This window comes from Corvus moneduloides, chromosome 5, assembly GCF_009650955.1.
Source record: "Corvus moneduloides isolate bCorMon1 chromosome 5, bCorMon1.pri, whole genome shotgun sequence".
NCBI classification, from domain to species: Eukaryota; Metazoa; Chordata; class Aves; order Passeriformes; family Corvidae; genus Corvus; species Corvus moneduloides.
This window is the reverse complement of record NC_045480.1, coordinates 33,819,224-33,844,406: the sequence shown is the minus strand read 5'-3', so window position 1 is coordinate 33,844,406 and position 25,183 is coordinate 33,819,224. Positions and strand designations below refer to the sequence as shown.

The 25,183-nt window shown below is 37.5% G+C and overlaps 1 protein-coding gene across 29 annotated transcripts in view; it reads left to right on the top strand.

Moving 5' to 3' along the window:
* The window catches only part of TENM3 (teneurin transmembrane protein 3), a 1,330,479-nt gene that overhangs the window by 1,065,945 nt on the left and 239,351 nt on the right, over positions 1–25,183 (top strand). Inside the window, exons 1-2 of one of the 29 annotated variants that reach the window (XM_032108379.1) lie at positions 19,622–19,761; positions 20,467–20,557. The exons of 26 other annotated variants lie outside the window; for them this stretch is intronic. Coding sequence is in view for 1 of the 3 variants with exons in the window: in XM_032108370.1 (XP_031964261.1) it covers positions 19,017–19,209 (193 nt within the window). In the remaining 2 variants the exon portion in view is untranslated. Of the gene's footprint in view, positions 1–19,001; positions 19,210–19,621; positions 19,789–20,466; positions 20,558–25,183 lie in introns of those variants that run through there. 2 more of the 29 variants (XM_032108378.1, XM_032108370.1) reach the window with 2 other exon arrangements.

The following is a 25,183-nucleotide window of genomic DNA, read 5'->3' as shown; positions in this document are numbered from 1 at the left end:
AACACTTCAGTAACATCAAATAAAGGTAGAAGAAAAAAAGACAATAAACCATTAAGAAGAAAAATGAGTATGCTAAGAATACAAATAACATTTTAGTAGCAACATTATTACAACAGTATCTATACTTCTTAGTTTGTGTGTGTCTTATAGAGAACTACAATCTGATTATAAAATATGTCAAGTAACAGTGCAGACTGCCAGTTTTTGTAGTAAGGTGCATGACAATTTATGACATTGGTTAAAATTGGTTAAAATTACTGTTTCACTTAACAAACTTCATTTCTTCTTGTCATTTTTATTTCAGTTTACACAATTTAAATAACAAATAATATGTTTCCATTGAAAGAGTGTGTTGTATGGCCAAGCTGAGTTTTTCCACCTTTTTATCACTACCTAACAGAACGTGTTAGCATCAGTTTAAGTATTTGGGATTGGTTCTGAAATCATGTTCAATGTTGAACTTGATCCAGTATCTATGACATAAAATCACACCAGGGGACAATATGACTCCCTAAGAACCTACCTATAATACCCAATAGGAAGAAAAAATTATATATTGTCATGGGGACTAACTGTTCTGTATGGCTTATGCTGACAGTACTAAAATGACTCACACATTCAGAAAAAATCATAGATATCTAAAATATTGATGCATTAAATTCTTTATTAAACATATATTGAGGGCTAAAAAATAAGAAAGAAATCACAGATTAGTGTTGGCTTAGATGAGTGAACAGATTAATTTATTACTCGTACAGTGAGGAAAATGAAAACCAGGAAATATTCTCTGTGTGAAAAACTGTAATGTAAAATCTCTCTTGGTAAATTAAAAATGCACTTTACAAGCTCAAAATAATATCAAATCTAAAACTGAAATGATTCTTTCACATTTGTGTTGAAAACTGCCTTAGATAGGAAACAAAAAGCCCTGTTAAATAAATCAGTTTGAGAGGATGTGTATTGAAAAACAGCTGAAGGAAAGCATAATTTGATGATAATTAGTATGTATCAGCTAAGAAATTCAGAACACTGAAAAAGCAGAAGGAAAAATTAGGGAGAAAGCCATGACCACGAAGTTTGGTGGGTTTTTTTCTTTCTGGTTTTTTCTTTCCTTTAATGGGGCAGATGTTTGGCGTTTTGTTGAGGCTGTTAAAATGAAATTGAATGAATCCCAACAGTGTTAACCAAACCTAGACAAAATCAGAATTCCTCAGAGTAAGGCAGAAAATGCTGGGGTATTCAGCATTTAGATGGAGGAAAAGGTGGCAAATGTTAGATCATATGATAAAATATTTACTTTTTCCATGGAAATATTAAATTGCAGCTATTAGTACTGGATGTTTTCAAGTGCTCTAGACAGATAACTTCATTCAGGAGTGCAGAACTATGTAGGGAAACAAAAGGTAGACATACAGCAGAGCAGTTAAGCCTGCAAACATCGATGCCAATCTATAGTAAAGTTCCATTAAGAATATTAAAAGAGCTGTCTCAAAGGCTCTTGCGTTTGTTAATGTTGACTTCTATGCAGTTCTCTAACACTGGCAAACTTTTAAAGAAATTAAACTAAGATAGTGTTGTTCCCTATGCTTTATAAATACTGACTATTTATAATTTTACAAGGCTGACTTTCTTTCTGGCAAGATAAGTGACTAAGTGATGTAGAAATCATTCATGTAAATTTTAACGTCAACATTTTACATTCAGTGGCATTTTAGCATCAAGACTATTAACCACTGAAACCGTCCTGTGGTTTTATGAAAGATTTCCAAGAGCCAGAAATTTTAATCATTGTCTTTTCTCCTAAAATGAAATTAAACCAGAAGTGTAACTAGTGGTAGCTCTGTGGCCAGTGTTATTCGTGCTTGCAGTGGGATCTTTGAGCCTGACTTCCATTTGTAGCATGCAAGACCATGAACCTGCCAAGGTTTATGCCATGTTACAATTGAATGCTTTATTTAAAAATCTTTATGAAGAAAGATACTAGGAAACTTCTTCTATAATGTCTATTTTATTTCCAGCAGCTGTCTGTAGGCTGTTCTTTTAGAGCCACAGTTAGGAATAATTGATAAAGAACCTTTTAAGGTAGTAAGGAATGTGATACTTCAGACCATCTGCAAAATGGTGGCCTTACAGGAAAAATGAAATTAATAAAAGGAGCTCTAGGTACTCACTATATTAATCTTTTTTTCTCTCTCTATGATCTTCTTTCTTTAACCTGTAATAGAGCTCTAACCTTTAAATGTTCTCTGAGTTGAACAATTTTTCATGATACAGCTGTCTCAGGATTGTTTTAGTTCAGTTTAATATATCTTTTGATTCACTGTTGGGTTTTGGTTTTTTGGAGTTATTTATGGGATTTAACTCCTTTGCCAGACAAGGGTTAATTAATCATAATTTCAATAATTACCTAATTATTCCAGGTGAGTAAATGAATAAGACCCCATTAGAAACAACTCTTAACACTACTGGTTTTTTTCCAACAAATAGCTGTTTGATGTTACTTTTCCGTACCCCTTCTCTCAATAAAGTATAAACATACCAAATCTCTGATTGAAAAGATTTTTACAAAAAGCTGAATTGCATATTGATGTTTTCTTGATCTATTGATGCAACAATTTTCCCTCCACAATATCCAATCCAATATCCATATGCATTGAAAGGGGATGATCCCATCCCACTTGACTCCAGACAAAGGCAGGGGCCATTTCTTCAGCAGACTTAGCACTTAATTGCACAGCCACAGAGGTTGTCAGTTCCATGGATGATCCAGGAGTGATGGTCGATGGCAGCGGAGGCTGTGCTGGTGCTGCCTTGATCCTGAGTCTTGCTATGTGGTGGCTGTTACTTCTTTGTACTGGGACAGGCTTTCATCCACACTCTTAATGATCATTGAGCCTGCAGAGTATTATTCCCTGATCCTCTCCCCACCCCCTCTACCCCCAGATTCTTTGGATAGTTTCCCAAAGATTTAGTGGCTTGAACTTGCTCCCTGCAGAGTCAGACAAACAGCACGGTTGACAAAACACAGGAGGCAGGTTTTGGAGGTGGACGTAACTGCAGCAGCACTAAATATTTAAATGTCAACTTTAATGGAACTGTATCCTAACTCTGAAAGACATTACTTTACATCACCAGCCAGCTGAACCAACTCATCCTGCAGCTGCACAGGCTGATCTAACAAAAGGGATGGGAGGGAGACAGGAAGGCCTGGGACCTCCCCTTTTGGCATCTTTGGACTGCCATAACTGTAATACAAAAATGATTAAGGTTTACTGAAGACTTGGAAGTGTCTGATTTAGTTTTACATAATCTAATTTGTGCTTGCATGTACTTTCTCATTGCACTTTGTATTTGCATGACAAAATTAGATGTGAAGCAGAGAAAGGAGGAAATTAATTCAAAACCAAAATTTAAAAGTGCAAATAGGACTTTCCATAAATAATTAACCAGTCAAAATATAAATATAAATGTAAATTTATTTTGGATCCTGATAGTGTCCCCAAGACCCCTGTACTCCCTTTTCTAGCACACCAAGCTCATTGTACATTGGTACCTTCTTATTTGACATCCCTTTTCTAGGGAAACGGACAAGGCATAACAGGAATTCTCTCTCTGTTCACTCATTTGTTCCACCTTTATTTTCCCAGGCTTCAAAAACTGGGTCTCAAGTTAGAGAGAACTATTTTGGCCTGGTGCTTGGATCAAGCAGGAAAGGGTCATTAAACAGGAGGGAGCAGGGCTATTATGTCAATATTTGTTCTATTTGTTCTGAGTGTCTTTGCCTCTTTCCTTTACTAATTCTCATTTGTGTCTGTTTAACTGTGGTTCAGCTATCTCAGGACGATACCTTTCTTCCCACAAGCTTTCTTAGCACTGCTGATGTCCAGGTAGGCTCCCAGCTGAGTGGCTTGCTGCCAAACAATCCAGATATTCTCACATGTGTGAGCAATGCATGGGACTTCACCAGCTTTGTTCATTGAAATGTGCAGGAGTTGATCTACTTTGGGTAAATCTGATGGTGTCAGGACAGATTCAAGGAAAAGCAGCTCATTCTGTTACCTTGTTTATTCTGGGTGTGGTTATAATTTTCAAGCCATGGAAAGAGTGACTGCAGTCTAGCTTACAAGCCTTGTCTGGTTTGAAGTATCTTTTTGACCAGATTTTCTGGTTTTTCCTTTTTTTAATTAAAGAAAGGAACCTTTTATTAGGGAAGGTGAAGAAAATAAAATCATTGTAAATTATGGTTTTAACTTCCTATCAAGCCTTTAATACTTAGCTTTTAATACTTAAATTTGTAGCTTTCCAGATTACTACTTCCCTGTTCTGGCAGATACGGGAACACCCATTTTGGAAGTGAGATAGCTGTATGTTAGTCATCCCATCTCCACTGATGAATTATGAGTCAATGCTGCGTCATCTAAAAGCAGCCGTAGGATTTGTGAGATTAATAAAATTGCTTTGTTTCCATCATTGTTCATCACAAGTTTGAGTAAGGAGGGAGCACATGGTGGTAATTGTACTTTCAGCCTCAGGTTTAGAAATTAATGGTCAATATTATGTTAAAATAAGAAGGTTACTTTACGACTGAGAACAAATAGAGTATCAAAAATAAACTTGTTCTCCTGTAAGCTCTGTTCAAACAATTTTACTGGTGACTTTGTGAAACTTGCTGGGATGTGCACTGAGTCCTGTACCTAGAAGATAATAGTCACCCTCTGGAGTCCTAGTGAAGAAATAATGCTAAAATTATTTCTTCTCTGCTAGTTTTGTCAAGCCACAATAATTACCTATATTTCACCTGACAGCATTCTTGCCTTTTCTTTAAGTTTTGACACCATGAGAGGTTTTATAGTTAGAAAACTCAATGCTCTAGCTCTGTTTCTGAGAATTAAATGTTTTCATTTATCTTAAGTCTAAAATTCAAAATTAATAGAAACAAAATCAGTAACTTCAAAATTAGTAATATAAAATATGATTCAGCAAGTGAAGAATTTTTGTCTCCAGTCCATAACAAAGTAACAAATTCATTAATAAAAATACTGCTGCAATATAACCTCTCCTCTTATGTTTTCAAACTTAAATATTTTTGCTCTACACATTTCGTTTTCTGCGAAAGTGTTGAAGTGATGTACAGTCATTATTTATACAACTGTTAATATCACTGGTGTAAGGGTTTCACACTGGTAAGACCCTGCCAGTTGGTTCAGGCACCATACAAAGGCTTTGGGGGAACTTGGATTCTCCTTATCTTCTCATAGAGCATTTAGGAAGGAATAGCAAAATCTGAGCTCATCCTCTGGGTTAGGCAGTCAGCTCCTGTGGCATATCCAGCATAACTGCATCCTCTTGCATTTTCCTCTGGATCCCATATTCACCTACCTCTGCCTGAGCCACTATACCACAGAAGTGTTTCTGCCCTTGCTGTGAGCTCATATCATGAGGCCCTATCGTGCACATTTTTTCATGTGAAAGGACTTTCTTGCTGGTACTGAATTGCATCAAGAGGTTTCCCATGATAGAAAGGGATGATGTAATTCACTGAGGAAAGGAATTGCAACAGTCTCAAAGCAAGCAGAGTTCCATTTTTACTTGGTTATGTAAGGGTACTCCTGGGCTCTGGAAATAAATATATATTTTTCTGTGTGTATGTATATATATACATTTAGGTGTCTATTTGTAGCTAAATGAAACTTCGAAAGAGCAGTAGTCTTTGCAGCTACACACTGTATTTGTATAGCTATATTTGGCTATGAGCTTTCTCAGTACTGTGAAGTAAGAATTCTTCTCAAATGGTGTGCACCTGTATGTGCTTGTAAACTAGTAGAGCTGAGATAATTTATGCTGCCTGTCACTTTGCTGGTTTTATCAGTTAATCAAGCTTTGTCATTAGTTCTCTACATATGTCACTCTATATGGTCTTTTTTCCCTCATTTCCCATATTATTCACAGGAAATGTAGATTTAACCCATTAAAGAAGAGTACTTTTACTCCTTTATAGAGAGAAATAAAATGAACATTCACATTATTGCAGTCCATACGCTCCATTAAAATTAAACTTTTCACTGGCAATTCGGCAAAACACAAGGAAAGAGGTGTAGATGAATCTAGTAAGGTGTAGATGAATCCTGTCAGTTTATCTGCATGTAGGCTGCTGGTTCACAACTAGATTTATTTTGCTTTATTTTGCAGTTCTAGCCACAAACACAGTAGCTTTGTTAATGCACCATATCTTTTAAAAAAACCCAAAGCCTGCCAAATCAGTTTTTGTTTCTCAGATCACTTGAGCAACCCATGAATGTGTAAAAGAAAGTATGTAGGTAAACAAATAAAGAATATTGGTATCGGTATGACTGACCTCTTTATCTTCTTTTCCTTTCTTTTGCATGTATGGTATTTTGTTTGAAAAGATACTTAAAGAAGAAATGGTAATTTGAGGATGAGAAGCAATGATTTAGGATGCAGGGCTGTGTCTCAAGCAGAGACTATTTGAAATAATTTCCATCAAGGGAGATCCCACCTCTTAGCTTTTTTTTTTTTTTAACATCCACACAGAAGCAGCTTGGACCCACTGACTCTTGTCCTTTCACCATGCACCCTTATGAAGAGAGTACCTCCATCCTCCCTCTAAACTCTTTTTAGGTACCGGGAGACTATTAATAGGTCCCTATGAGTCTTCTCTTCTCTATATTGCCCAAATCTCTTCTTCAAACTTCTCTTCATGTGGCAAGTTCTCCAATATTTAAATCATCCCGGTGACTCTTCACCAGACTTTCTCCAGTTTGAACTGGAGGGACCAAATTGTTGATATTTGTCTACAATCATGACCTTGAAAATATTTGAAGAGAGCAATGTACATGAATTTGTGAAAGCTGTCATTTTAGTGCTGTACTCTGTGTGTTATCATATACATGGTTTAAACTTGTTTGATGTAGTCTTAAGAGAGTGTATTAATTATGTCTAAAGACATCTATGTTTTGTTGCAATGTTTACTAGCATTAAAGCATTTCAGTTATGTATGTCCATACAGGTACTTTATATGGTATAAATATTAGGGTCTGGAGGAGTGGAAGACATAGATGTTTTTTTTTTTAAACAAAATTAAAATTAAAGGGAAAAAATATTCATTTGCTTTTTTATGTTTCTCACAATGCAAAACTGCTATTGTACCAAAAAGTGCTGAACAGTGAGTGGTGGCTTTAAATAATCAACACATAATTGAATGTATTTTGAGGCACGAACACAGCATCAGTAGGGTTGTGTACTGGAGTTCAACTAAAATCCCAGAAGGAATAGAAAATATGTTTTTCAAGAAAATGCAACGATCGAAATTGTGCTATTGTCTTAAGACAACAACTGACAGGATTTGTATTTTTTTATATCTCCTAAACTCTGATGTTCTCTGACTCACATTAACCTCTTTCACAAGGATCACAAATCTTCAGAGAATCTCCTATATCTATGTAATTTACTCTCTGTCAAACATATAAAACAAATCTCAGTAATACTTTCTGTAAGGAGAGGAAAGGAAATCTCTGTCATGGCTGGCCCTGGCAGTTTGACTGTCCAGATGAGACAGATGTGAAAATCCATGTTTCAACACTCATAACCATAGTTAGACTGACTCTTGGTTAAATGCATTAGCTCACAGAGTCTGTTTTTTGTAGGGTTAGTTTCAGCTTTTTTTTTTTTTTGAGGGGGGGTGGATTTACCCTGTCACAAGATTATTAATAGTATGTGTCTAGATTAGATTAAATAATCCAGGGTAAAATAAAACATTAATTAATCAGAGTAAGATTAATTGTTTCGTTTTAGCTCCCTTTTAAAAATAAAATCAGCAGAAATCCTGGGCAGCCAAATATTGTTGCTCTTACTTCTTTCTTGCTATTGTGCCAGGCTTCACTTTGTGGCATATCCTACTTCAGTTATAGTTCTAGCTCTCCCCTGTATCTTCATATTTCTTGGTTTGTAATTCAGATCTTTGCTTCTGAGTACTTCATTTTTAACTTCTGTGTTCTTACATGATGTTACAAATATTTCTGGTTGATGATCAATGGTGCAGATAGACATTTTATCTGTCTTCTTGCCTATGAGCTTATTTTTGTCCTTTTTGCTATACAAGAACATGTCTATCTTTTCCTTAAAATGTAATTATTTTAACAATATGTTCATGCATGGTTTTGAATCTCTGTTGGCATTACAGAGTAGAATTTGACAGCTGGGTAAGTCCTATTTAAGAGCATATTTTGCTAAGAACTACTTCCTGCAAAGAAAAACAGAAAATATATAAAGTTCCATTTAAACCAAAAAACTGGAAAAGAACAACATCAGCTTTCTTAACCTTCCTTTCCAATACACAATAAAAACCTAGGAAAAGTCATTTGGTATTACACCCTTACCTTCATTCCAGATGGCTGCATTTTTCTTTGCATTTTCTCTGTATTAGGAGGAAACCTGTGTTTAGATTAGGACTAGTTTTGGTAGTGGAGTAAGATGTAGAGTCTCTCAGCACTATGAGGAGCCAGGTTAACTGCCTCCGTCAGCAAGTCTGACCTGTGTAGAATCCAGGCTTTAATCTCAGCCCTACTTACACCACTTGGTTACAGTATCACCAGACCAATTATAGCAACATCCAGGCTTATCAGAAGTCTTGGCAGAACAGCAGCCACAGCTATTCACTTACCCTTGATGTTTCAGTAGCTTAAATTTGAAAATTCTGAAGTCAACCTCATTACTGCTGCTGCTGTTACTGTAGCTGGGCTGTGGACAAATGTAATTTTAGTGTCTGACTGATGCTGTCACTCTGGCATCTTTCACACGAGCAGGAATTTTATTATATAGAAATTTAATGTCTGCCGTATCTTACAGGGTGATTGTGTAGAACACAATGCTTCCTAAAGAAGAAAAATAAGAGACTTAGGGCAAAGACTTCTAAAAAGTTGTTAACTCTGAGAGGACAGACTTTTAAAAGCCAGTGCAGAGTGCCAAATGCTTGTAATGAAAAGTTTTGGCTGAAATACTGGGATATATAGATAATATAGTCTGAGAAATTTTGCCAAGGAAACTGCAGTCAGAAATGTAGGAAACTGTCCAAGATTAGGCCTCAGACATGCTGCATTCATTACCAGCAGCTGTGCACGTATGAAGTGTTTCTTTATACCACAGAACCCAAGCCACTGTGGCCTGTCACTGTCATTTTTATAGCAATTTGCTGACTTTTTTAGAAACAGGAAAACATTTAGCTAAAACAGAAGTTGAAATGACTGACAGAAGAAAATTTAAGGGAATTTTAATAGCTACTGAGTGTGTACCTTAGAACTCTGCTGAAAGGCACATATATTTAAGGCTTTATGTAATAAAACTCACTAAGAAAACAAAATTATGCTAGTAATAGTTTAATGTTTATTGTAAGTCACAGATGGATACCTTAAGATATCCCTTAAAAAGCAGAAAGGTGAATGTGATATAGCAGTGGTATTTATTATTTTTAGCATTAGGATTTACAGTTATTGACATTTTCTTTTAAGATAAATTCAAATATGCCTCCATTAGGGGGAGTTACACCTTCATCACTAAGTGCTTCAGATTTTCAGACACTATTTTGTATGATAGATTTTCTGTTGGATAGTTTTGTTAGCTTTTAAAATACTCTGTTGCTACCACTACCCCATCTTCCTCTGTAGTGGGACACGTTTTTAACTTGTTTAATCAGCATGCAAAAATTTGCAGCAAAGCAGAAGGTCCAACTTTATCAACTTCTGAATGCTTCAGGGGGAAAAAAAAAGCTATTACAATAGTAAGAATATCTCTATTAATTGGAGGATTTTCCAGAATGAAATATAGATGATACGATTTAGAAAACCTGAAGCAAAATTCTCTCTCTCAAGCAGTTTTTCCTCTGCCCATCTTTTTTTTTTTTCCATCTGTGAAACAGCTTCTGCCTCAGGGTAGTTCAGGAAATCTATCAGTGTCGGGTGTGTTTACTTTAGTACAGGAGGGTTTTAAACAGCAATGTGACCCTTGTGCTGGATGTTAGTATGAGTGTTCGCAAAAAAGGCAAAGAATACTGATGGACTTCAGTTGATAAATTCTTGTGCCAGGCTTTAGAGTATAATAGTTTTAGATGAGGTATTGAAATCATGGAGTTACATGCCTAAGCACTCTCCATCTAGCTGTCCTGTGCAACGTGGATAGCAACAAATCCCTTTCTTTATACTGAGAACTAAAAACCACAACCAGTTGGATTCTTTCTGGAGTAAGTCCACTGTGCATTTCCCCTGCAATCACAGCAAGTGCCACTGTGCCTCTGCATAGCCCTTGGAGTATTTTTTCCAGTGTCTGTGGTCCAGCTGCAGGAAGCACTGGCTCCTGGAAATTTCAGAAGAATTTCTGGGAGGCCGCATAAGTAGAAAAAGGGATTTCCGACACCAGGATTCTGGTATACCACATTTGAGGGCCTGTCTCAAAATGACTTCCAGTATCAGTGCTCTGCTCTTCAGCACAGAGCTCTACTGGAGACTTTATCACCCCCGCAAAGTTATCGCCAAGGCAGGTGGACAAGATGAGAAAGGGTAATTCAAAGGAGGAATGAACTCATGGCAGCAGTTCCTGAAGTTCATTTTTCAACAATCACTGTCTTTGCCTAGATAAATGACTGAGTAGTGTAGGTATATATCACCTCTGTTGTAGAAAAAAGTATTTGGGTCTCTGGGTGGTGGACACAAAGATGTGAGAACAACATATCTACAGAAAGTTAATTGAGACATTAAATGTGGACTAGAGGTCTTTCTTGTAATAAAATTAACATTTTTTGCTAGATTTTCCATCCAATTTTAAGAATAAGCTCTTTTCTGTACTTTTCTACACTTTTGACCTCACCAGCCAAATACTGAGCAAATGCAGTGAGATCAGTATTTGAACTCTCAGGAAGCACAAGTATCCCCAGCAAACTGGAAGGAGGGAAGAGTAATCCCAAAGTAAGGGAACATCCAGATTCCTGAGAAAGGGCTGACGATGCTTCCTGCAGTATAATAGATAGCAGGGAGAAGCAAAGGCGAGTGTATGTGGGGAAATACTTCAGGAAACACTGCTGTAGAAAGAAACATGAACACTGAGACACTGGTTATGCTCTATCTGCCCAGTTACCAATAGTAAGGATTGGTTTTATAAATTCAATTATCTTCAGGACTTTTGCAATAAAAGTTGCATTTTTTACTGAATATTGCCCTTATCTTTGAATCCTTCTCCAGCAGGCTTGGCTCTGACCTTCTCAGATTTTTGGCCTCAAAATTGATTCAGTCACATTGGCATTATCAGTGCTAAATGCAGCTCCAGTCTTCCATGTAGTTTTTCATTTAGGGTTACACTTTTCATGCTTTGCTCTTAAGGGTCAGCATCTGGTGGGTGGGAAAAGTGGGGATGGGAGGGGGAGGGGGGTCTCTTTCCTGTGATTTGCACTGATTCATCAGGAGTCCAAAAACCTGTGTCATCCCATTATCTTTTGTATGCCCTCTGTATATACATACTATATTTAGTTTCTTGATTTTCTTTGAGAAATACCTTTTAGGCTGAATATTCTACCACTTGCTCATGTTTTAATGGCTCTTGTATGTGAGAGAATTTAGCTGGACTTTGAGTTTCTTATCTTGGCAAATTACACTAAAGCTTGCAAATCTGGCAGTGCTTGTGGGAAGGTCTTTAGTGAAATGCAGTTAGCGAAATCATTTAGATGATGGAATTAGGAAATGATAGTGATAAAATTGGCTGCTGTGAAAATAGTAACTGACTGATAGAGCCAAACTATGATTTCTGAAGCTGTTTAACACACATGGATCCATGGCGATCTGACATCTATGCAGAGGCATGCCAAGCAAATCAATAGAGTATGAGGAAGAAAGTGGGGAGAAAGACTTTTGAGACTATTGCATGTGAAAATTTTTATGTAATATACTGTGTTCTGGAAACCTGTGCAATGGTTAGCCTTGCTTGAAGAAAGTCAAGCTCAAGTGATGCTTGTAAGACCTGTGGTACAGCCTCATGTTCCATGTGTCAGCACAAAATATAAAGTAAAAAATATTTTCTTCTCCTTTCCTCCCTGTAAGTAAATGATAACTTTAAATTCTTGGAAGTGTCTACACCCTGTTTCTGAATATGCAACACCTGCTGGTATAGAGTAAAGTTATTTCGCTAGCAGTTTGGCACGTTGGCAAATATGAGATGTGTTGGGTCGAATGTAGAAAATGATCACCTTCTCTCTAGGACAACCAATATCCAACAAATCACTTCAAGGTGTGCCATAAATGCAATTCTAGATGCCCTGCAGCACTTAGTCTTGTGCCTAACAACCCACTTATCACCAGGCATTCATCCTCTGCCTGAACGTGTACCGTGGGAAGGTTTGTTTATGTACGCAGTTCTGAGTGGACTCAAAGTGTATATAAACCCTATTCTTGTGCCTTATGAAAACCTTTTTTTTTTCTTTCAAGGAAATGTAATAAAGTGTCTACTTAACAGCAACCCAAAGTGGGGTTTTTTATATATATAAAACCAATTTAATATTTTGGAAAGTATTAATTTTATTTTACATGTATGATTTATGTAACTATTTTGTATATAGACCACTTGCAGGGATATGGCTCACACCAGGTGTCAGAGGAGTGTGAAATAATTTTTATGCCACATTTCCAAGGCAATAAATGTCATATAAGCATACAGAAGTGCAGATAGAGTACTTTTAGATGAACATTCTCAAACTGTATGTAAGAAATCTGTTTGACAGACTTACCCAAAGGATGACACTTTTTTCTGATCTTGCCAAACCAGCAACTGTGTAAAAAAGAAAATTTGCTCTGGTGGTTGGGTTTTTTCCCCAAAGAGTTATGATGCAAAGGGAGCGAGGAGAAACTGTAACTAGGAGAAAATAAATGGTTACCTTCTACTGAGCAAAAAAGAATTTTCCAAATGTCATAATTTTAGCAATTGCTAAATGACATAGCAAGTTTTCAGTCATCCTTCCCATAATAAAAAGACAAAATAGAAGATGGATGGCAGCAGCTGAACCCACAGTCCCAGCCACATAGCTTGTGTCATGAACAGTATAATGCTTATTCCAAGAAATATGTGAAATATTTTTTTGTGAGAATCACACGGATATTGATTTTTTTGTGTGTGTGCTGCTGTTTTTAAAATATCTTTTTAAAGATATAATTTCAGAGAAGTACCTTGAACCTCTTTTTTTCTTTTTCTTTTTTTCCTTTTTCTTCATATGATCAGAATACAAGTTAAAATTTTCTAGAGGTATGAAATTCCAGATTTATCATTAAGAATAGAGTGTTTTTTCTTAAAACTTATTCTCTTATACTGATAGGATTGCTCTGCTGGTGGTCTTTACCAATTCTAAGAGATTCACAATTGGGTAGTTTGTTCACAAAAGCCAATTCTTTTTGACAGACCTCTATACAAAATTATTTTACTCTAAATGGATAGTTTCCAACAGCCTATACATACCTTGTTTGTTATGAGATGTCTTGTATTTCATGAGTTTGCATACCAAATTGACCTCTTTTTTCTTAGTTACATTGTTATGTTATTTTCATTTGCAGTAAATATCTTCCTCTTTTTCTTTCTGAAAAAAAAGTGTAAATTTTTAATTAAAAAAATAATCCAGTAATCCAGAGGGATTTAGAGCTGTGGACCTAAGTATTAAATGTAAATCAAAACTTAGTCAGTTGGAAGCTGCTTATTATGAAGATTAGACACTCAGTCTCCCGTTCAGTGCATTAGCTGTGGAAGCAACTGCTTCTTTGCCTTCCTCTACAGATGAGAGCAGTGAGTAGCAGCTGCTGATAGAGGTTTCTGAGAAAAATGGGAAAATGGTGTGATAAATTGAGGGAGGAAGGGATGCAACTCTGTTTTAAGATCTTTCCTTTCAGGGTTCTGATGATGTGTTGAAGTGAGTCTCGCAAATACAAACAGCTTTCAGATTCATAGTTCAGTTTAAAGAGAGATGCAAGGTTCAGATTACTGTTGGATTTTTCTTTCGTGAAGGGTTTAAACTTTTTCCAAAACTACTACTGCCTTTTCCTCAAGAATTAGGTAAAATGACCTGAAAACATTAGAGCATTTTTTTTTATCACTTCATCACATTACTGTTATTCATAGAGCAGTTCTTCTGAAACAAAGAAGAACTTTTTTTTTTTGAGGGGGGCATATTTCTTTCAAAGGGCTCCTTGATACATCATCTAATCCCCCAGAACTTTCATGAAAATTTCTTTCTGCTCCTCCTCACTTAGCTGTACTATAAGATAAGGAAAGCATGTATGCTTTGTCTTTCCAAGAACTGCGTTAATCATGTCTTTGATATTTCAGATTTTGGAGATTGAGGTGTTCCATCTGTAAATCTGTATTTTCCCATACCTTTATATATGACCAATTAGTGTAGAGTAGGATGATTCTAATCAGGGCAGTGTACTGTTAGGGAGCAAAAATGTAGGTACTGATAAAAATATTTTGCATTTTTTACTTGACCTTGCACTGCATTGAGCTTGCTGGGAAATTTGTCAAGGAACAGAGGAACATTATTCACTTCGATATACGAATCTACAGCGCTCAAAAATCACAGTACAGATGTACACTGCGTAGTTTTGGGTTGCTTCTTAGGAAAAAAACCCCACACGTTACCCACTTAAATTCAAGAAATGTGTCATAATTTAATTCTTTTTTTGAAAGGACTATATTTTTGCTATAACTCTTGCCCTACCCCAGTTACATCTACTTGCTTACAATTTCCACTTCTATTTTTAGGAAAATACTTTTCTGAAACTGCAAAATTCTCAATACAGTCTTGGAAGGGGTTATAAAAACTAGAGTTACACTTTATCTATGTAAATGAAAATGGAAAAAAGTTCATTGTTTTCAGATTTGAATCTAAAATGGAAAAAAAAGTTTATTTTCAGATTTGAACACTGCATCTGTGAGCTCATTATGGTCTTAGTCTGTTCTCATTTAAATCAGCATCATTACTGCATGAAAAATGGCTCATCTTAATCCTCACTTGTGAGAAAAAACTAGTCAATGTAGCATATTATTTAAATGCTTAAGAACTACAAGATGTTCTCCATTAAATACATTTGGGCACATGTGCTTTCTCATGGGAACACATTAGACTGCTAATCCTGTTGATATCAGATAGTATTCCTAAGACTTTAATTTCTAGACATGAATTTGCCCTTTTTTTAAAAATACATTTCTAGCAGGAACTGGAAAGCTACATTATAACTATTTTGCTTGATCAAGCCTGTTTTGTAAAACAGACATGAGAATATATGTTGCTGTTGTAAATGATACCCTATCTGACAAAAATCTATCTCTTAGGCAATGTTTAAATTTCATAACTGATTTTTGTGGGGTTGTAAGAAAAACAGGTTTCCAAAGTGATACACTGATGCTGTGCAATTTTGGCTTCTAGGTGGATACTCCATTTTTACTTCTTTGTACCACAGACAACCCTATCTCTTTAAAGTATACCTAACAGCTCAGTAGAAGTGGTTGTACTAATTAACTATTTATGATAGGATGTCTTAACAGGGCACTTAGGCTACTACTATTCAAATAGGTGAATGAGTATTTGGCTAAAAAGGTGTTTGTTCCCTATTAATAAAAGTCACTGATCATCATGAATGTTGATAAATAGCTAAAATGATTAATTTGATGAGGAGAAGAAAGGCTCAGTGATTAGGGTAAGCCCCAGAGGACTATCTGAGGCATCACATTTTCCCTCTCCTATGATACTACTTTTATGGTGTTGACACGTCAGCTTTGTGCCTTCACTTTCCATGTGAAAAACAGGCATAAAAAAGTTTTCTGCTTTGACATGAAGGCACTCAGAGAAGGTAACAGTAAGGACTGAAGAGTTATGGGCTGCAAGGAGCACAGCTACTCGTACCTGGGCCACTCTGGTCTAATGACTACCCAGAGTCACCTCCAATAGAACCCCTTAAGTCCTTTCCAGCCAGCAGCTATGAGTGATGGAATTATTAATGTGTCAGTTCTCTGTGTTAATACCCATCTTTATTAGAGAGTGAATATGTTTGTTACTACCTTTAAATTCCTGAATATCTGATGAAATTCAAATGCAAATATCAAAATTAATCATTGTGGCTAAGCTGCAACAGGCCTCCCTCCTCAGACAAATGCAAACCAGCCAGTTTAAAAGCTGAAATACAGCCCTGCCTCCAGAAACTAACCACATCCACAATTCTCCTGTTTTCATGCACTCTGGAAAAATATGAACTATGCAACATGCTATGAAGGCCATAAAATTTGAGCTCTTCTGGATCAGGGAAGAGGAATCAGTTCCAAAAGCTTTGAGTTCCCACAAAGAACATCCTGTTGGCAGTTCCTCACCCTTTTATACCAGCAAGGCCCCTAGTTCACTTGTTTTCACTGATCTAAATTGTGGCAATATGACAGAGAGAGTGTGAGAGTGAAAGAGAAATTCTTTCACATATGTCAAGGCCAGCTGTGTGGTATCTTTCAGTTCTTCAAAAGAAAGGTAAGTTTTTAGGTGACCCTGGCAGTGACCTGAAAAGGCCACCATGACTTGAGTTTGGCAGGGGATGAGTGTTTGTTGCCCATGAAATGCAGCTTCCAGAAAGGAGAGTAAAAGTGGCTACAGTAGTGATAAATGTACCTGCAGATAGCTGCATGGATTAACATGGCTCTAATTTATTCCACATTAAGAAAAAGGACTATAATGAGTTATTAATAAAGAAAGACTGAAGATGGGTTCAAATTCAATGGTTAATGCTCTGCATAATTTACTGCAATAATCCTTCTGACCAAATAATTTTTTTTAAAGTACATCTCCCTTTTCCTGTGAATGAAACACATATGTTATTCTTCCCCCCAGCCCCTGCACCTACCCCCAAGGTTTTGTTTGATCTTTCTGTGTACTGTTTGGCCACGAGCTATGTTGGCATAAAGTGTGATATCTGTGCTGGAGTTTGCTTCAACCCTCATTTGTCTACTCCATAGAAATATTTTCCTAAGCAAACATTTATGTTTGAGATGTCTTTAGTGTTGCACCTAATAGATTTCATAAATCATTTGTGCTGGCATTAATGGGACAGTGGAATCTCAGCACAGGGGGCATCATGGCAAAGGAAAATTCCATTGCAGCTGGCTGAAAATGGAGAGAAGTGGATGCACTGCAGTGACATCCAGGTCCTATTTTTTGATAGGGTGCAGTCTTCATTCACTGAATGTACACTGATACATATTTGTAGAAAAATGGCACATAACATATAGGTGTGGATTGTTTTCTTTTGAAAATAGGGATTATCTAAATATGTCTTTCCTTCCACAGCATCTGGCTCTTGGAGGACCCAATATCCTGCTTCCTTCACAGGTCCATGGCAGTCTTCTGTAAAGGGGGTGCAATTACAGGCGTTATCTAAGGGCAGAAATTCAAATGTGCTCTAAAGCTCTGCACAAGCTGACACCAAGCATCCAGTTCCCCTTCCTCCTCCTTCTAAGATCTGTAAGGATATATTCCTGAATTAACTAATTACTTAGTAGATTTTTCAATGGCAGAAAGTGCTTATCTATAGGTACTCCATTCAAGCAGTTTGGAAAATCGTATTTCTGTGATCTAATACCCCATTTATTGCAACTAGACCTCGTGAATGCTGAGATGCTGAGAATATGAATGTAGCTGTGGAATTGCTAGAAATTTACTTCCTTAAACCGACTATATTAGTTCATGACTTCATCTCCCAGCTCTTTCTTGGCTGGTCTTGTAGCTTTCACTGATAGGAGTCTGTCCAGAATCTGAAGTGCAAAAAGCTTCCGAATTTTATGAAATTGCCCCTAAACCCGAGCAGTTTGTCAGTGGTGACTATATTAAAGTTTCTCCCTTGTGCTAAGTCAAAGCACACGTAGTCTGTTGCATATCTGACTTGAAGAGCTTCAGGTCAAGATGTAGTAATTAGTGCTATTACTTTGGAATTTTTTCAGGATTTTTCCCCACTGCCAGCCATGACTGCCCTCATCAGGACCTGGCTACTCAGACCATTATTGTCCCCCATTTCACAGAATTCTACTATTTCAATCTGTATAGTCTTTGTTTCTCTAGGAAGTTGCAAATGAGCACTAATTGTGTGAGCTTTTTTATTATTTCTTATGAATAGTACATCTGAAATATGTATTTTTATTGCAACCTTCTACATAACAGTGTCAAAAACATATTCTGGAATGGGATTATTTTCCCTGGAAGTATTGTATAATCATTAACAATATCTTGATCTGATTTTTGGCAAAATGTGGCTTCTGGGCAGCTGCTGTGATGACTTGGCCTGTGTCAGCAATAGATCTTGTAATAGGGTGAGAGAGAGTTAAATTAGTTGTTATTAGCAAAGGTCCAAGGTGAAAAGAAAACCATAATAGAAGTTTTTAAAAATTCCTACATATCACTGTATTTTCTAAGCCAGCTCAGAAGGGTCTTTGTGTAGCGATGTTAAGAATGAAGTTGGAGATATCATTCCCACCGACATTTTAAGAGTTCCATGTCCCAAAAGGGAGTAATTGAAAAAAAAAAAAAAAAAAATTTAAAAATCTGGTTCTTTTACTAAAGACAGAGGCACTAACTTCAGTTTGATTGCCAGCCAAAAATAGGCTTTTCTGTTTCAAATGAGTACATCAGTATCTGCGTATTTTGTAGGTATCTAGTTCTTCCTGCTCTCTCTACAGTATTTCAGAAATTAATGGTGAGTCATGTGAATGCTGTATTTTGTATCTATTATTTGATAGCTTTATCTGACAGCTGTGATGCATCCAGTCGGATCAAGCTGCAACTCCAAAGGCTTCATGAGCAGAGAACTTGATCACAGATTTCCAAATGTTTTGAATTAAGCAGAGTGTATTATATTCCTGCCTCTATAGACACGAAGCAGAACCGTCTCCTACGGTGGTGAATGGAGGGGGAGGTGTTTCTGTTTCAATTAAAGCCCAGGTGGTGCGTGATGAGGGGGCCGGTGTCACATCTGCGCGCTCACAGCTGCGCTCTGGTCCCGGCCCGGCCCGTCTGCTCAGCGGCGCTCCTCCTCGGGCACCGGCCGCGGCCAGACGCGAGCCCGCCTTCCGCAAAGCCCGACCGGAGCTGCTTGCCGTCAGTGCCTCCCGGCTGCGGCGGCTTGCGCGGGAGGGAGCAGGCAGGTACTCTACGCTGATATATCAACTACCTTGCGCGGCAGGGAGTTATTCTGTGTCTCGGGAAATCCCCGCTTTGCGGTGGATGCCCGCGGGCCGTACGAAGAGCGCGGCGGCAGCGGCTCCGCGCTCTCCGGGAAGGCTCCTTCTGCCCTTCCCCGGAGCTCCGGGCCGTACGCGCTTGTGGCCGCTCCGCGAAGCCGCCGCCGCGGGCCCGAGAGGGTTCGGTGGAGCCGGGCTCGGCCCCCGCCGCTCGCCGGGACGGCGCGGAGCTGCCGCCGCGGGCTGCGGCGCGGCCGGGCCGGGGCGAGCGGCGCTGGGCGCAGCCGGGGCTGGCGGCGGAGCGGTGGGCGCGGGGCGGGGCGCGGGCGGGGCGCGGGCCGGGGGCGGCGCCGCCGCCGCCTCATTCCGCGGCTCGGGCAGCGCTGCGAGAAGCCGCGGGCGGCCCGTACTGCCCGCCCTGCCAGCCGAGTGTGCCTAAGCCGGGAGGTAACCGCTCGCGTCCTGTGTCTGGCCGTGCTGCTGAAAGAGCCCGACCCGGTGTCTGGCTGGGATGCGGTAGGAGAGATTCGCGAAATCGGCGATGTAAGAAATGAGAAGTTTTTGCATAATTTGCATTTGAGGTATCGCATCTCGCTGCGGAGCGAAGCCTTCGAGCTCCATCGCCCGACTCTGTTACGCTCGGGTAATGGGAGAAGTATAAAGTGCTTCTGATTATCGTGCTTCCTGGGGGCTGCGATTCCTGCTGCACTGGGTGGAATGTGGAAGAGATTGTGCTCGTTCAAAAGTCTAGAAAGAAAAACGTAACTTTACAATAGTGCAAATTATGCAAATAAAAGTATTGGGTGGGAAATCAGCCCAGATTCATTTCTAAAGAAGTGTAAAATCCTTCATTTAAGCTTAGTGTAATCTTTGACATTTATGTGGGCACCTGAAAAAAACCAGCCCTAAAGCAGAGCTTTGGTATGGAAGTACAGTGCTGCTGCGAGCAGACACATTTCTGTCTGCTTCTCATTTAAAGTGCCAGCTCCTTCTTTTTTGTATACCTAATACATGATACGCATGGAATATACAGCTGTGTCACAAAGTCATTCTGATTCTTAAAGCTTAATGTAACCAAATTCATTGCCTAAAGATGGTGTAGTTGAAAATTTGATCCTTTTTCACTGAAGTGGAAATACTTTCAGTAATTGAAAGCAGAATCATGTCTGGAGTTGTAGAAGCCAAGGTTTTCATTTTTAAAATAAACCTTTTGTTCTTCAGCTTTAAATATTTCAGTGAGCCATCCGGAGACCTCTGTTAATTGCTAGAGTAGACTTTAAGGAAGGATTGGGGGAAAAAAAAACTGAGAAAGGTATGTCAGCAATTAAATTTACTTATAATGTCTGTATTCCAGTGCATGAACATACCATTGCAGCTTTTGTGCACACTACATTTTAGTTTTCTTGTTCATCCATGTGAATCTGAATTTGAACTACCCATCTGTCTGTGGAGTGTTTTATTTTAAACTATCGTCACTTATTTCCACCTTAATTAGCCCATTTGGCGTTGTTTTGGGGGGGGTTTTTAACAGTTTATTAAACAAAACAATCTGAACTTTGAAGATTTGAGGAAATACTGATCTGCTCCAGTAAACAAACCTGACACTTTGTAGTGATAGCTGCCCTTTGTTAACTTTGTGTCTATTTTCTGGCTGATCCTGTGGAAAGCTTTCAAAACCCTTGCCTTCTAATATTTTAGCAATGGGGAAAGAAACTTAGGATGTGAACTACCAAACTTCCAGACAAAGACTGAGCTGCTCTGGAGCTGTTTGTTAGCAGCTTTAAAGGTAGAGAACAATGGAGGGAGAGGAAGGGAAGTACCTTCTCTCCCCTAAGATCTCTCATCCACAGAGTAAATTCACTGAAAATGTGTAGAAAAGTTACTGAAGATGGCAAGAGTCCCCTATCCATTGAAAAGCGTGTTAATTTCTTAATAAGACACAAGGATCTAATTGCCTGATGTTAAGTATAGCCTATCATTAAGATAAGAATGTGTAATTTGCATAATGGCACTAAATAGGCTGGGTTTACTCCCATGAACTTCTAGCACACAACTGGTGTAGTACACTTTTCCGTCTTTCAAAAGGTAAATCTTCTAATGTATCCTCAGTAAGTTCAGGTGGAAGTATTTGTGTAAAACCCAAGAAGGGGAAAGTGCTCAAACAAGAACAGAAAGAAATCTAGTTTACCATTTTTTTCATCCATCAGATTGGGGTTCAAAACTGTCACGCAGTCCAGTAACTACAAATGAGATGTTACAAAGTTTTTTGATTAATCGCTCTGCAATCCTGTGTGGAGAGTGGCCTCATATTTCACAGTATAAGAATTTTTTTTCTGTCAAGGAGTTATAAAAGGGTGTGTTACAATTTAGCAAGAGACCTACAGCACTAGTACCTTTAAAAAACATTTAATGTTTAGATGGCTTTGGCTTGTCGTTTTTACTTTCTGACCTTTCTGTAGCAGAATTGAGAACACAAGAAGTTACAAGTTCCATGCAGTATGGGGTATATTTTTTTCCATTTGAAGAAAAGCAGTTTCTGTCTAGAAAAATTGATAATTGATGCAATAAAAAAAATATAAAATGTCATTTCAGATGTGTGTACATTCTAAAGGTCCACAATAAGAATGCTGCCATACACCCCTCAGCTTTGAAGTCTGATTTTTTAAGCTACAGATAGCAAGTTAGAGGCTGAACATTGAAATTATCTTTTCTAATAATGGCAAATTTTAGTACTGAAGAGTTTATCCTTTGGCTGGGAAGATACAGAAATATCTGTACATATCAGTGTCTGATGCAAAGGGACCCAGCTTAAGGAATTTGTCTTGTGCTGTAGTCTTTCATTTCTAATGTGCATCTGTGAAGATTTAACATGACTTCTCAAATTACCAAAATGGTCTGATAAGCAATTGTGAGATCAGACACTATAACTTTTCTTCCTATAACTTGTATTGCTTCCCAATTCACTTGGTGAACTAAATAAGGAAAAATATAAGGTCGTAATATATGCACTTTGTACAACATAGACATGTGAGCGATGGTATCAGAAAATAGGACTACCCTGTATTGTTGTCCAAAACAAGAAAAGACATTAGCTTTCCTATCCTTTCTGCATGTGTTCAAAGATCTTATTGCTGGTTACATTCATTCTAAATACTTCTATAGGCGTCGTTCTGTGTGGGTTTGAAGGACTTTCTCCAGAGGCAGTTAGAGATTTATGCTTTTCAGAACAGCAAGAGGGCTTTTGTATATTCAGTGATGTATGGAGGATGATGCTGTGAGCTGGTGACCTCACTAATGGTTTGAAGATGTATATATCTTTCAGGTTTGAAGATTTTTATACAAAACAAGAAATCAGGATGAAATAAAGCAACTGTACTAAAAAAAATGTTTCTGTAGTTTTCCAGCTAAGTTAACCTTTTTAAATGGTAGGAACAAGTGGAAAAAATGGCACTTGTGTTCCTTTAAAAAACGTCACCCATGTTAGAAACTCTGAACAGAATAGGTAGGTGGCTGAAATACTCTGAATGAGTAGAAAATAGTCATGCATCTTCTTTGTCTAAGATTGAGGAATTCAAAGTGCAATTATACACGAAAACTTCAGGACTCACTCAAGGTAACAACAAAGTGTGTAGTCATCTTTTGAGATTGACTAAGGCCACCATTTATCCAAACTTGAAATGAGATAACTGTTTTTTGTAAACTGCTATAAAGTAGATTGTTTTTGAAGCAAGTCCTTTAGATGTAAGAAAAATGTAGAGTTCTAGTATCTGGAAACAGTATATCATTCTAGCTCAGAACGAAAGACTTATTTATGGCTTGTTATATACAGCAGAAAGGACTTTGCATAGCTTTGGTATATGAATCATTCCAAACTTCTTGGTTTTGATACTGTAATCACTTATTTTTGTATTTAATACATGAAGGTACCTTTACAGGAGGTTTAACTTCTGGTGTATTCAGAATTCAGGAGTTGACTCTGCATTAAGAAGTGTTACAGCAAAAGATTAAGCCAAATACCTGAACATGTTGAAATTTGCAACAGAAAAATGTTTTGTAGATGTAGTTTTTTCTGAAAAAACTACATCTACAACTCAAAGTAATGGTGGCCTGACAAAATGGCAGAGGTGGACTTGCTGTAATTTCTGAAGAACTGCATTATGATAAAACTGATTAAATACATGTGACAGGGTTTCTGTGTACTTTATTTTCTGTGGCAAAGGAAGAGCAATTTTTGCAGTAGCAATGAGCTAACATATCTAGGATCACATCAACAGTGAGTTATGAGTTTTTATCTTTCTGATAAAACTTGCTGTTTTGCTGCTTTCTCACTTTTGAAGGGGATTCAGACCTATACAGCAATATTTCTGAGGTGATTAAAAGAAAAACAGATTTAGAAGAAAAAAAAATTAATCTAAAATAAGATCTCTTGCATCTCTGCATAACTAACATCCAACTGCTTTACCAGGTATTTTATTCTTCTTTTTCTGTTTCAGTTGTTATTAGTCCAAGAGCTATTGACATGGGGTTTTTTTTTTCTTGGTATCAAGAAGAATTAGTGTCCTGGAGAGCTATTTGAAATGCAAGAGTAAATTTTAGTCAAAACTTAAAAAAAAAAAAGGGCAACCGCTATTTATATAAAGATATTATTTGGTTGGTTTTCATAATTGTATAAATCATAAAAAAGCACTACCTTAAGCTTCCAAATTGTCAGAACTGCCAAACTAATTTTTAAACTGCTTTAATTTTCACCTCCAGTATAGTTGCTGACCACACACAAAGGAAAAAAAAAGAATGAAAATGGTTTTTTAGAGCAGCTTTTGGTTTAATCATATAGACCTGCTTTTTCATAAAACATTATTATACCTTTGTATGAAATATAACCAATTTCAAATCTGCAGAAATTTCAGAGTTGTTAACTTTTTGCAGGACATTTTTTCTCCTAAGTCAGAAACTGCATTAAAGAAAGGACTGTTGTCCAGGGAGTTGTAAAGAGTAGCCTGGAAAGCCTCTCATGTTCTTTCTTTTAAATAGAACAGAATTGCCTTACGTAGCAAAGTTAACTTTGTTAACCTTTTATAATTATTTAACCATTATTTCATTTTACCCCCTGCTTAAACATTGTACATTAATGCAATAGACACCTGGCTGTGCTCTTAAAAGTTTATTTGTCTTTCAATTCCTGTGATAGTAGGGGGCAGTATATCTCCTTAATTATCTTTGTTCAGGGAAATGTTGAAAGGCCAGGGTAGTTAAACAAGGCCATTTGGATTTGCAGTAAGGTCGAAGTCAGATGCAAGGAAAGTGGTTAAATGCATTATCATCTTATTGAGCACATCATCAGTAAAGTGACCTTGATGGAGGTGGAAAAAGCCATTTGGCTATTTTATGACAGCCACCTCTCTGCTGGCATTATCCCTGCCAGAGTGTGCTTCAAATAGCTGTATCACAGTCTTCTCTTGTTGCTTTGAAATCTGATTTTTCTTAATTACAGATAACGAGTTAGAGGCTGAACAATGAAATGAACTGTTCTAATAATGGCAAATTTTAGTACTGAAGAGTTTATCCTTTGGCTTGGGAGATCTAGAAATATCTCTAAATTGACTATTAAGGTGACCTTTATGTTAATTATTATATACCTGTCTTTAAGGATTTCATTGATAATCATTTGTTTTAATTCATTACTGCTTTTAAAACTGGTTTTTAAGTTACTATGAGGACAGACAAGCCAACTTCCAGCCTTAGCAGCATGGATGTTATTTGTTTAAATGTGTGTGTTTTTTATGTTTTTTTAAAGATACTCGAACCCTGGGAGGCCTGTGACTAAGCTGGAAACAAATCATTTAGAAAATAGATAATTAATGGTTAAATTTCTATCTTACTTGTGTTTTGTAATGGTAGTCAGTATTTATGTCTTAAAAGCTTAAAAGTATAATTCTAG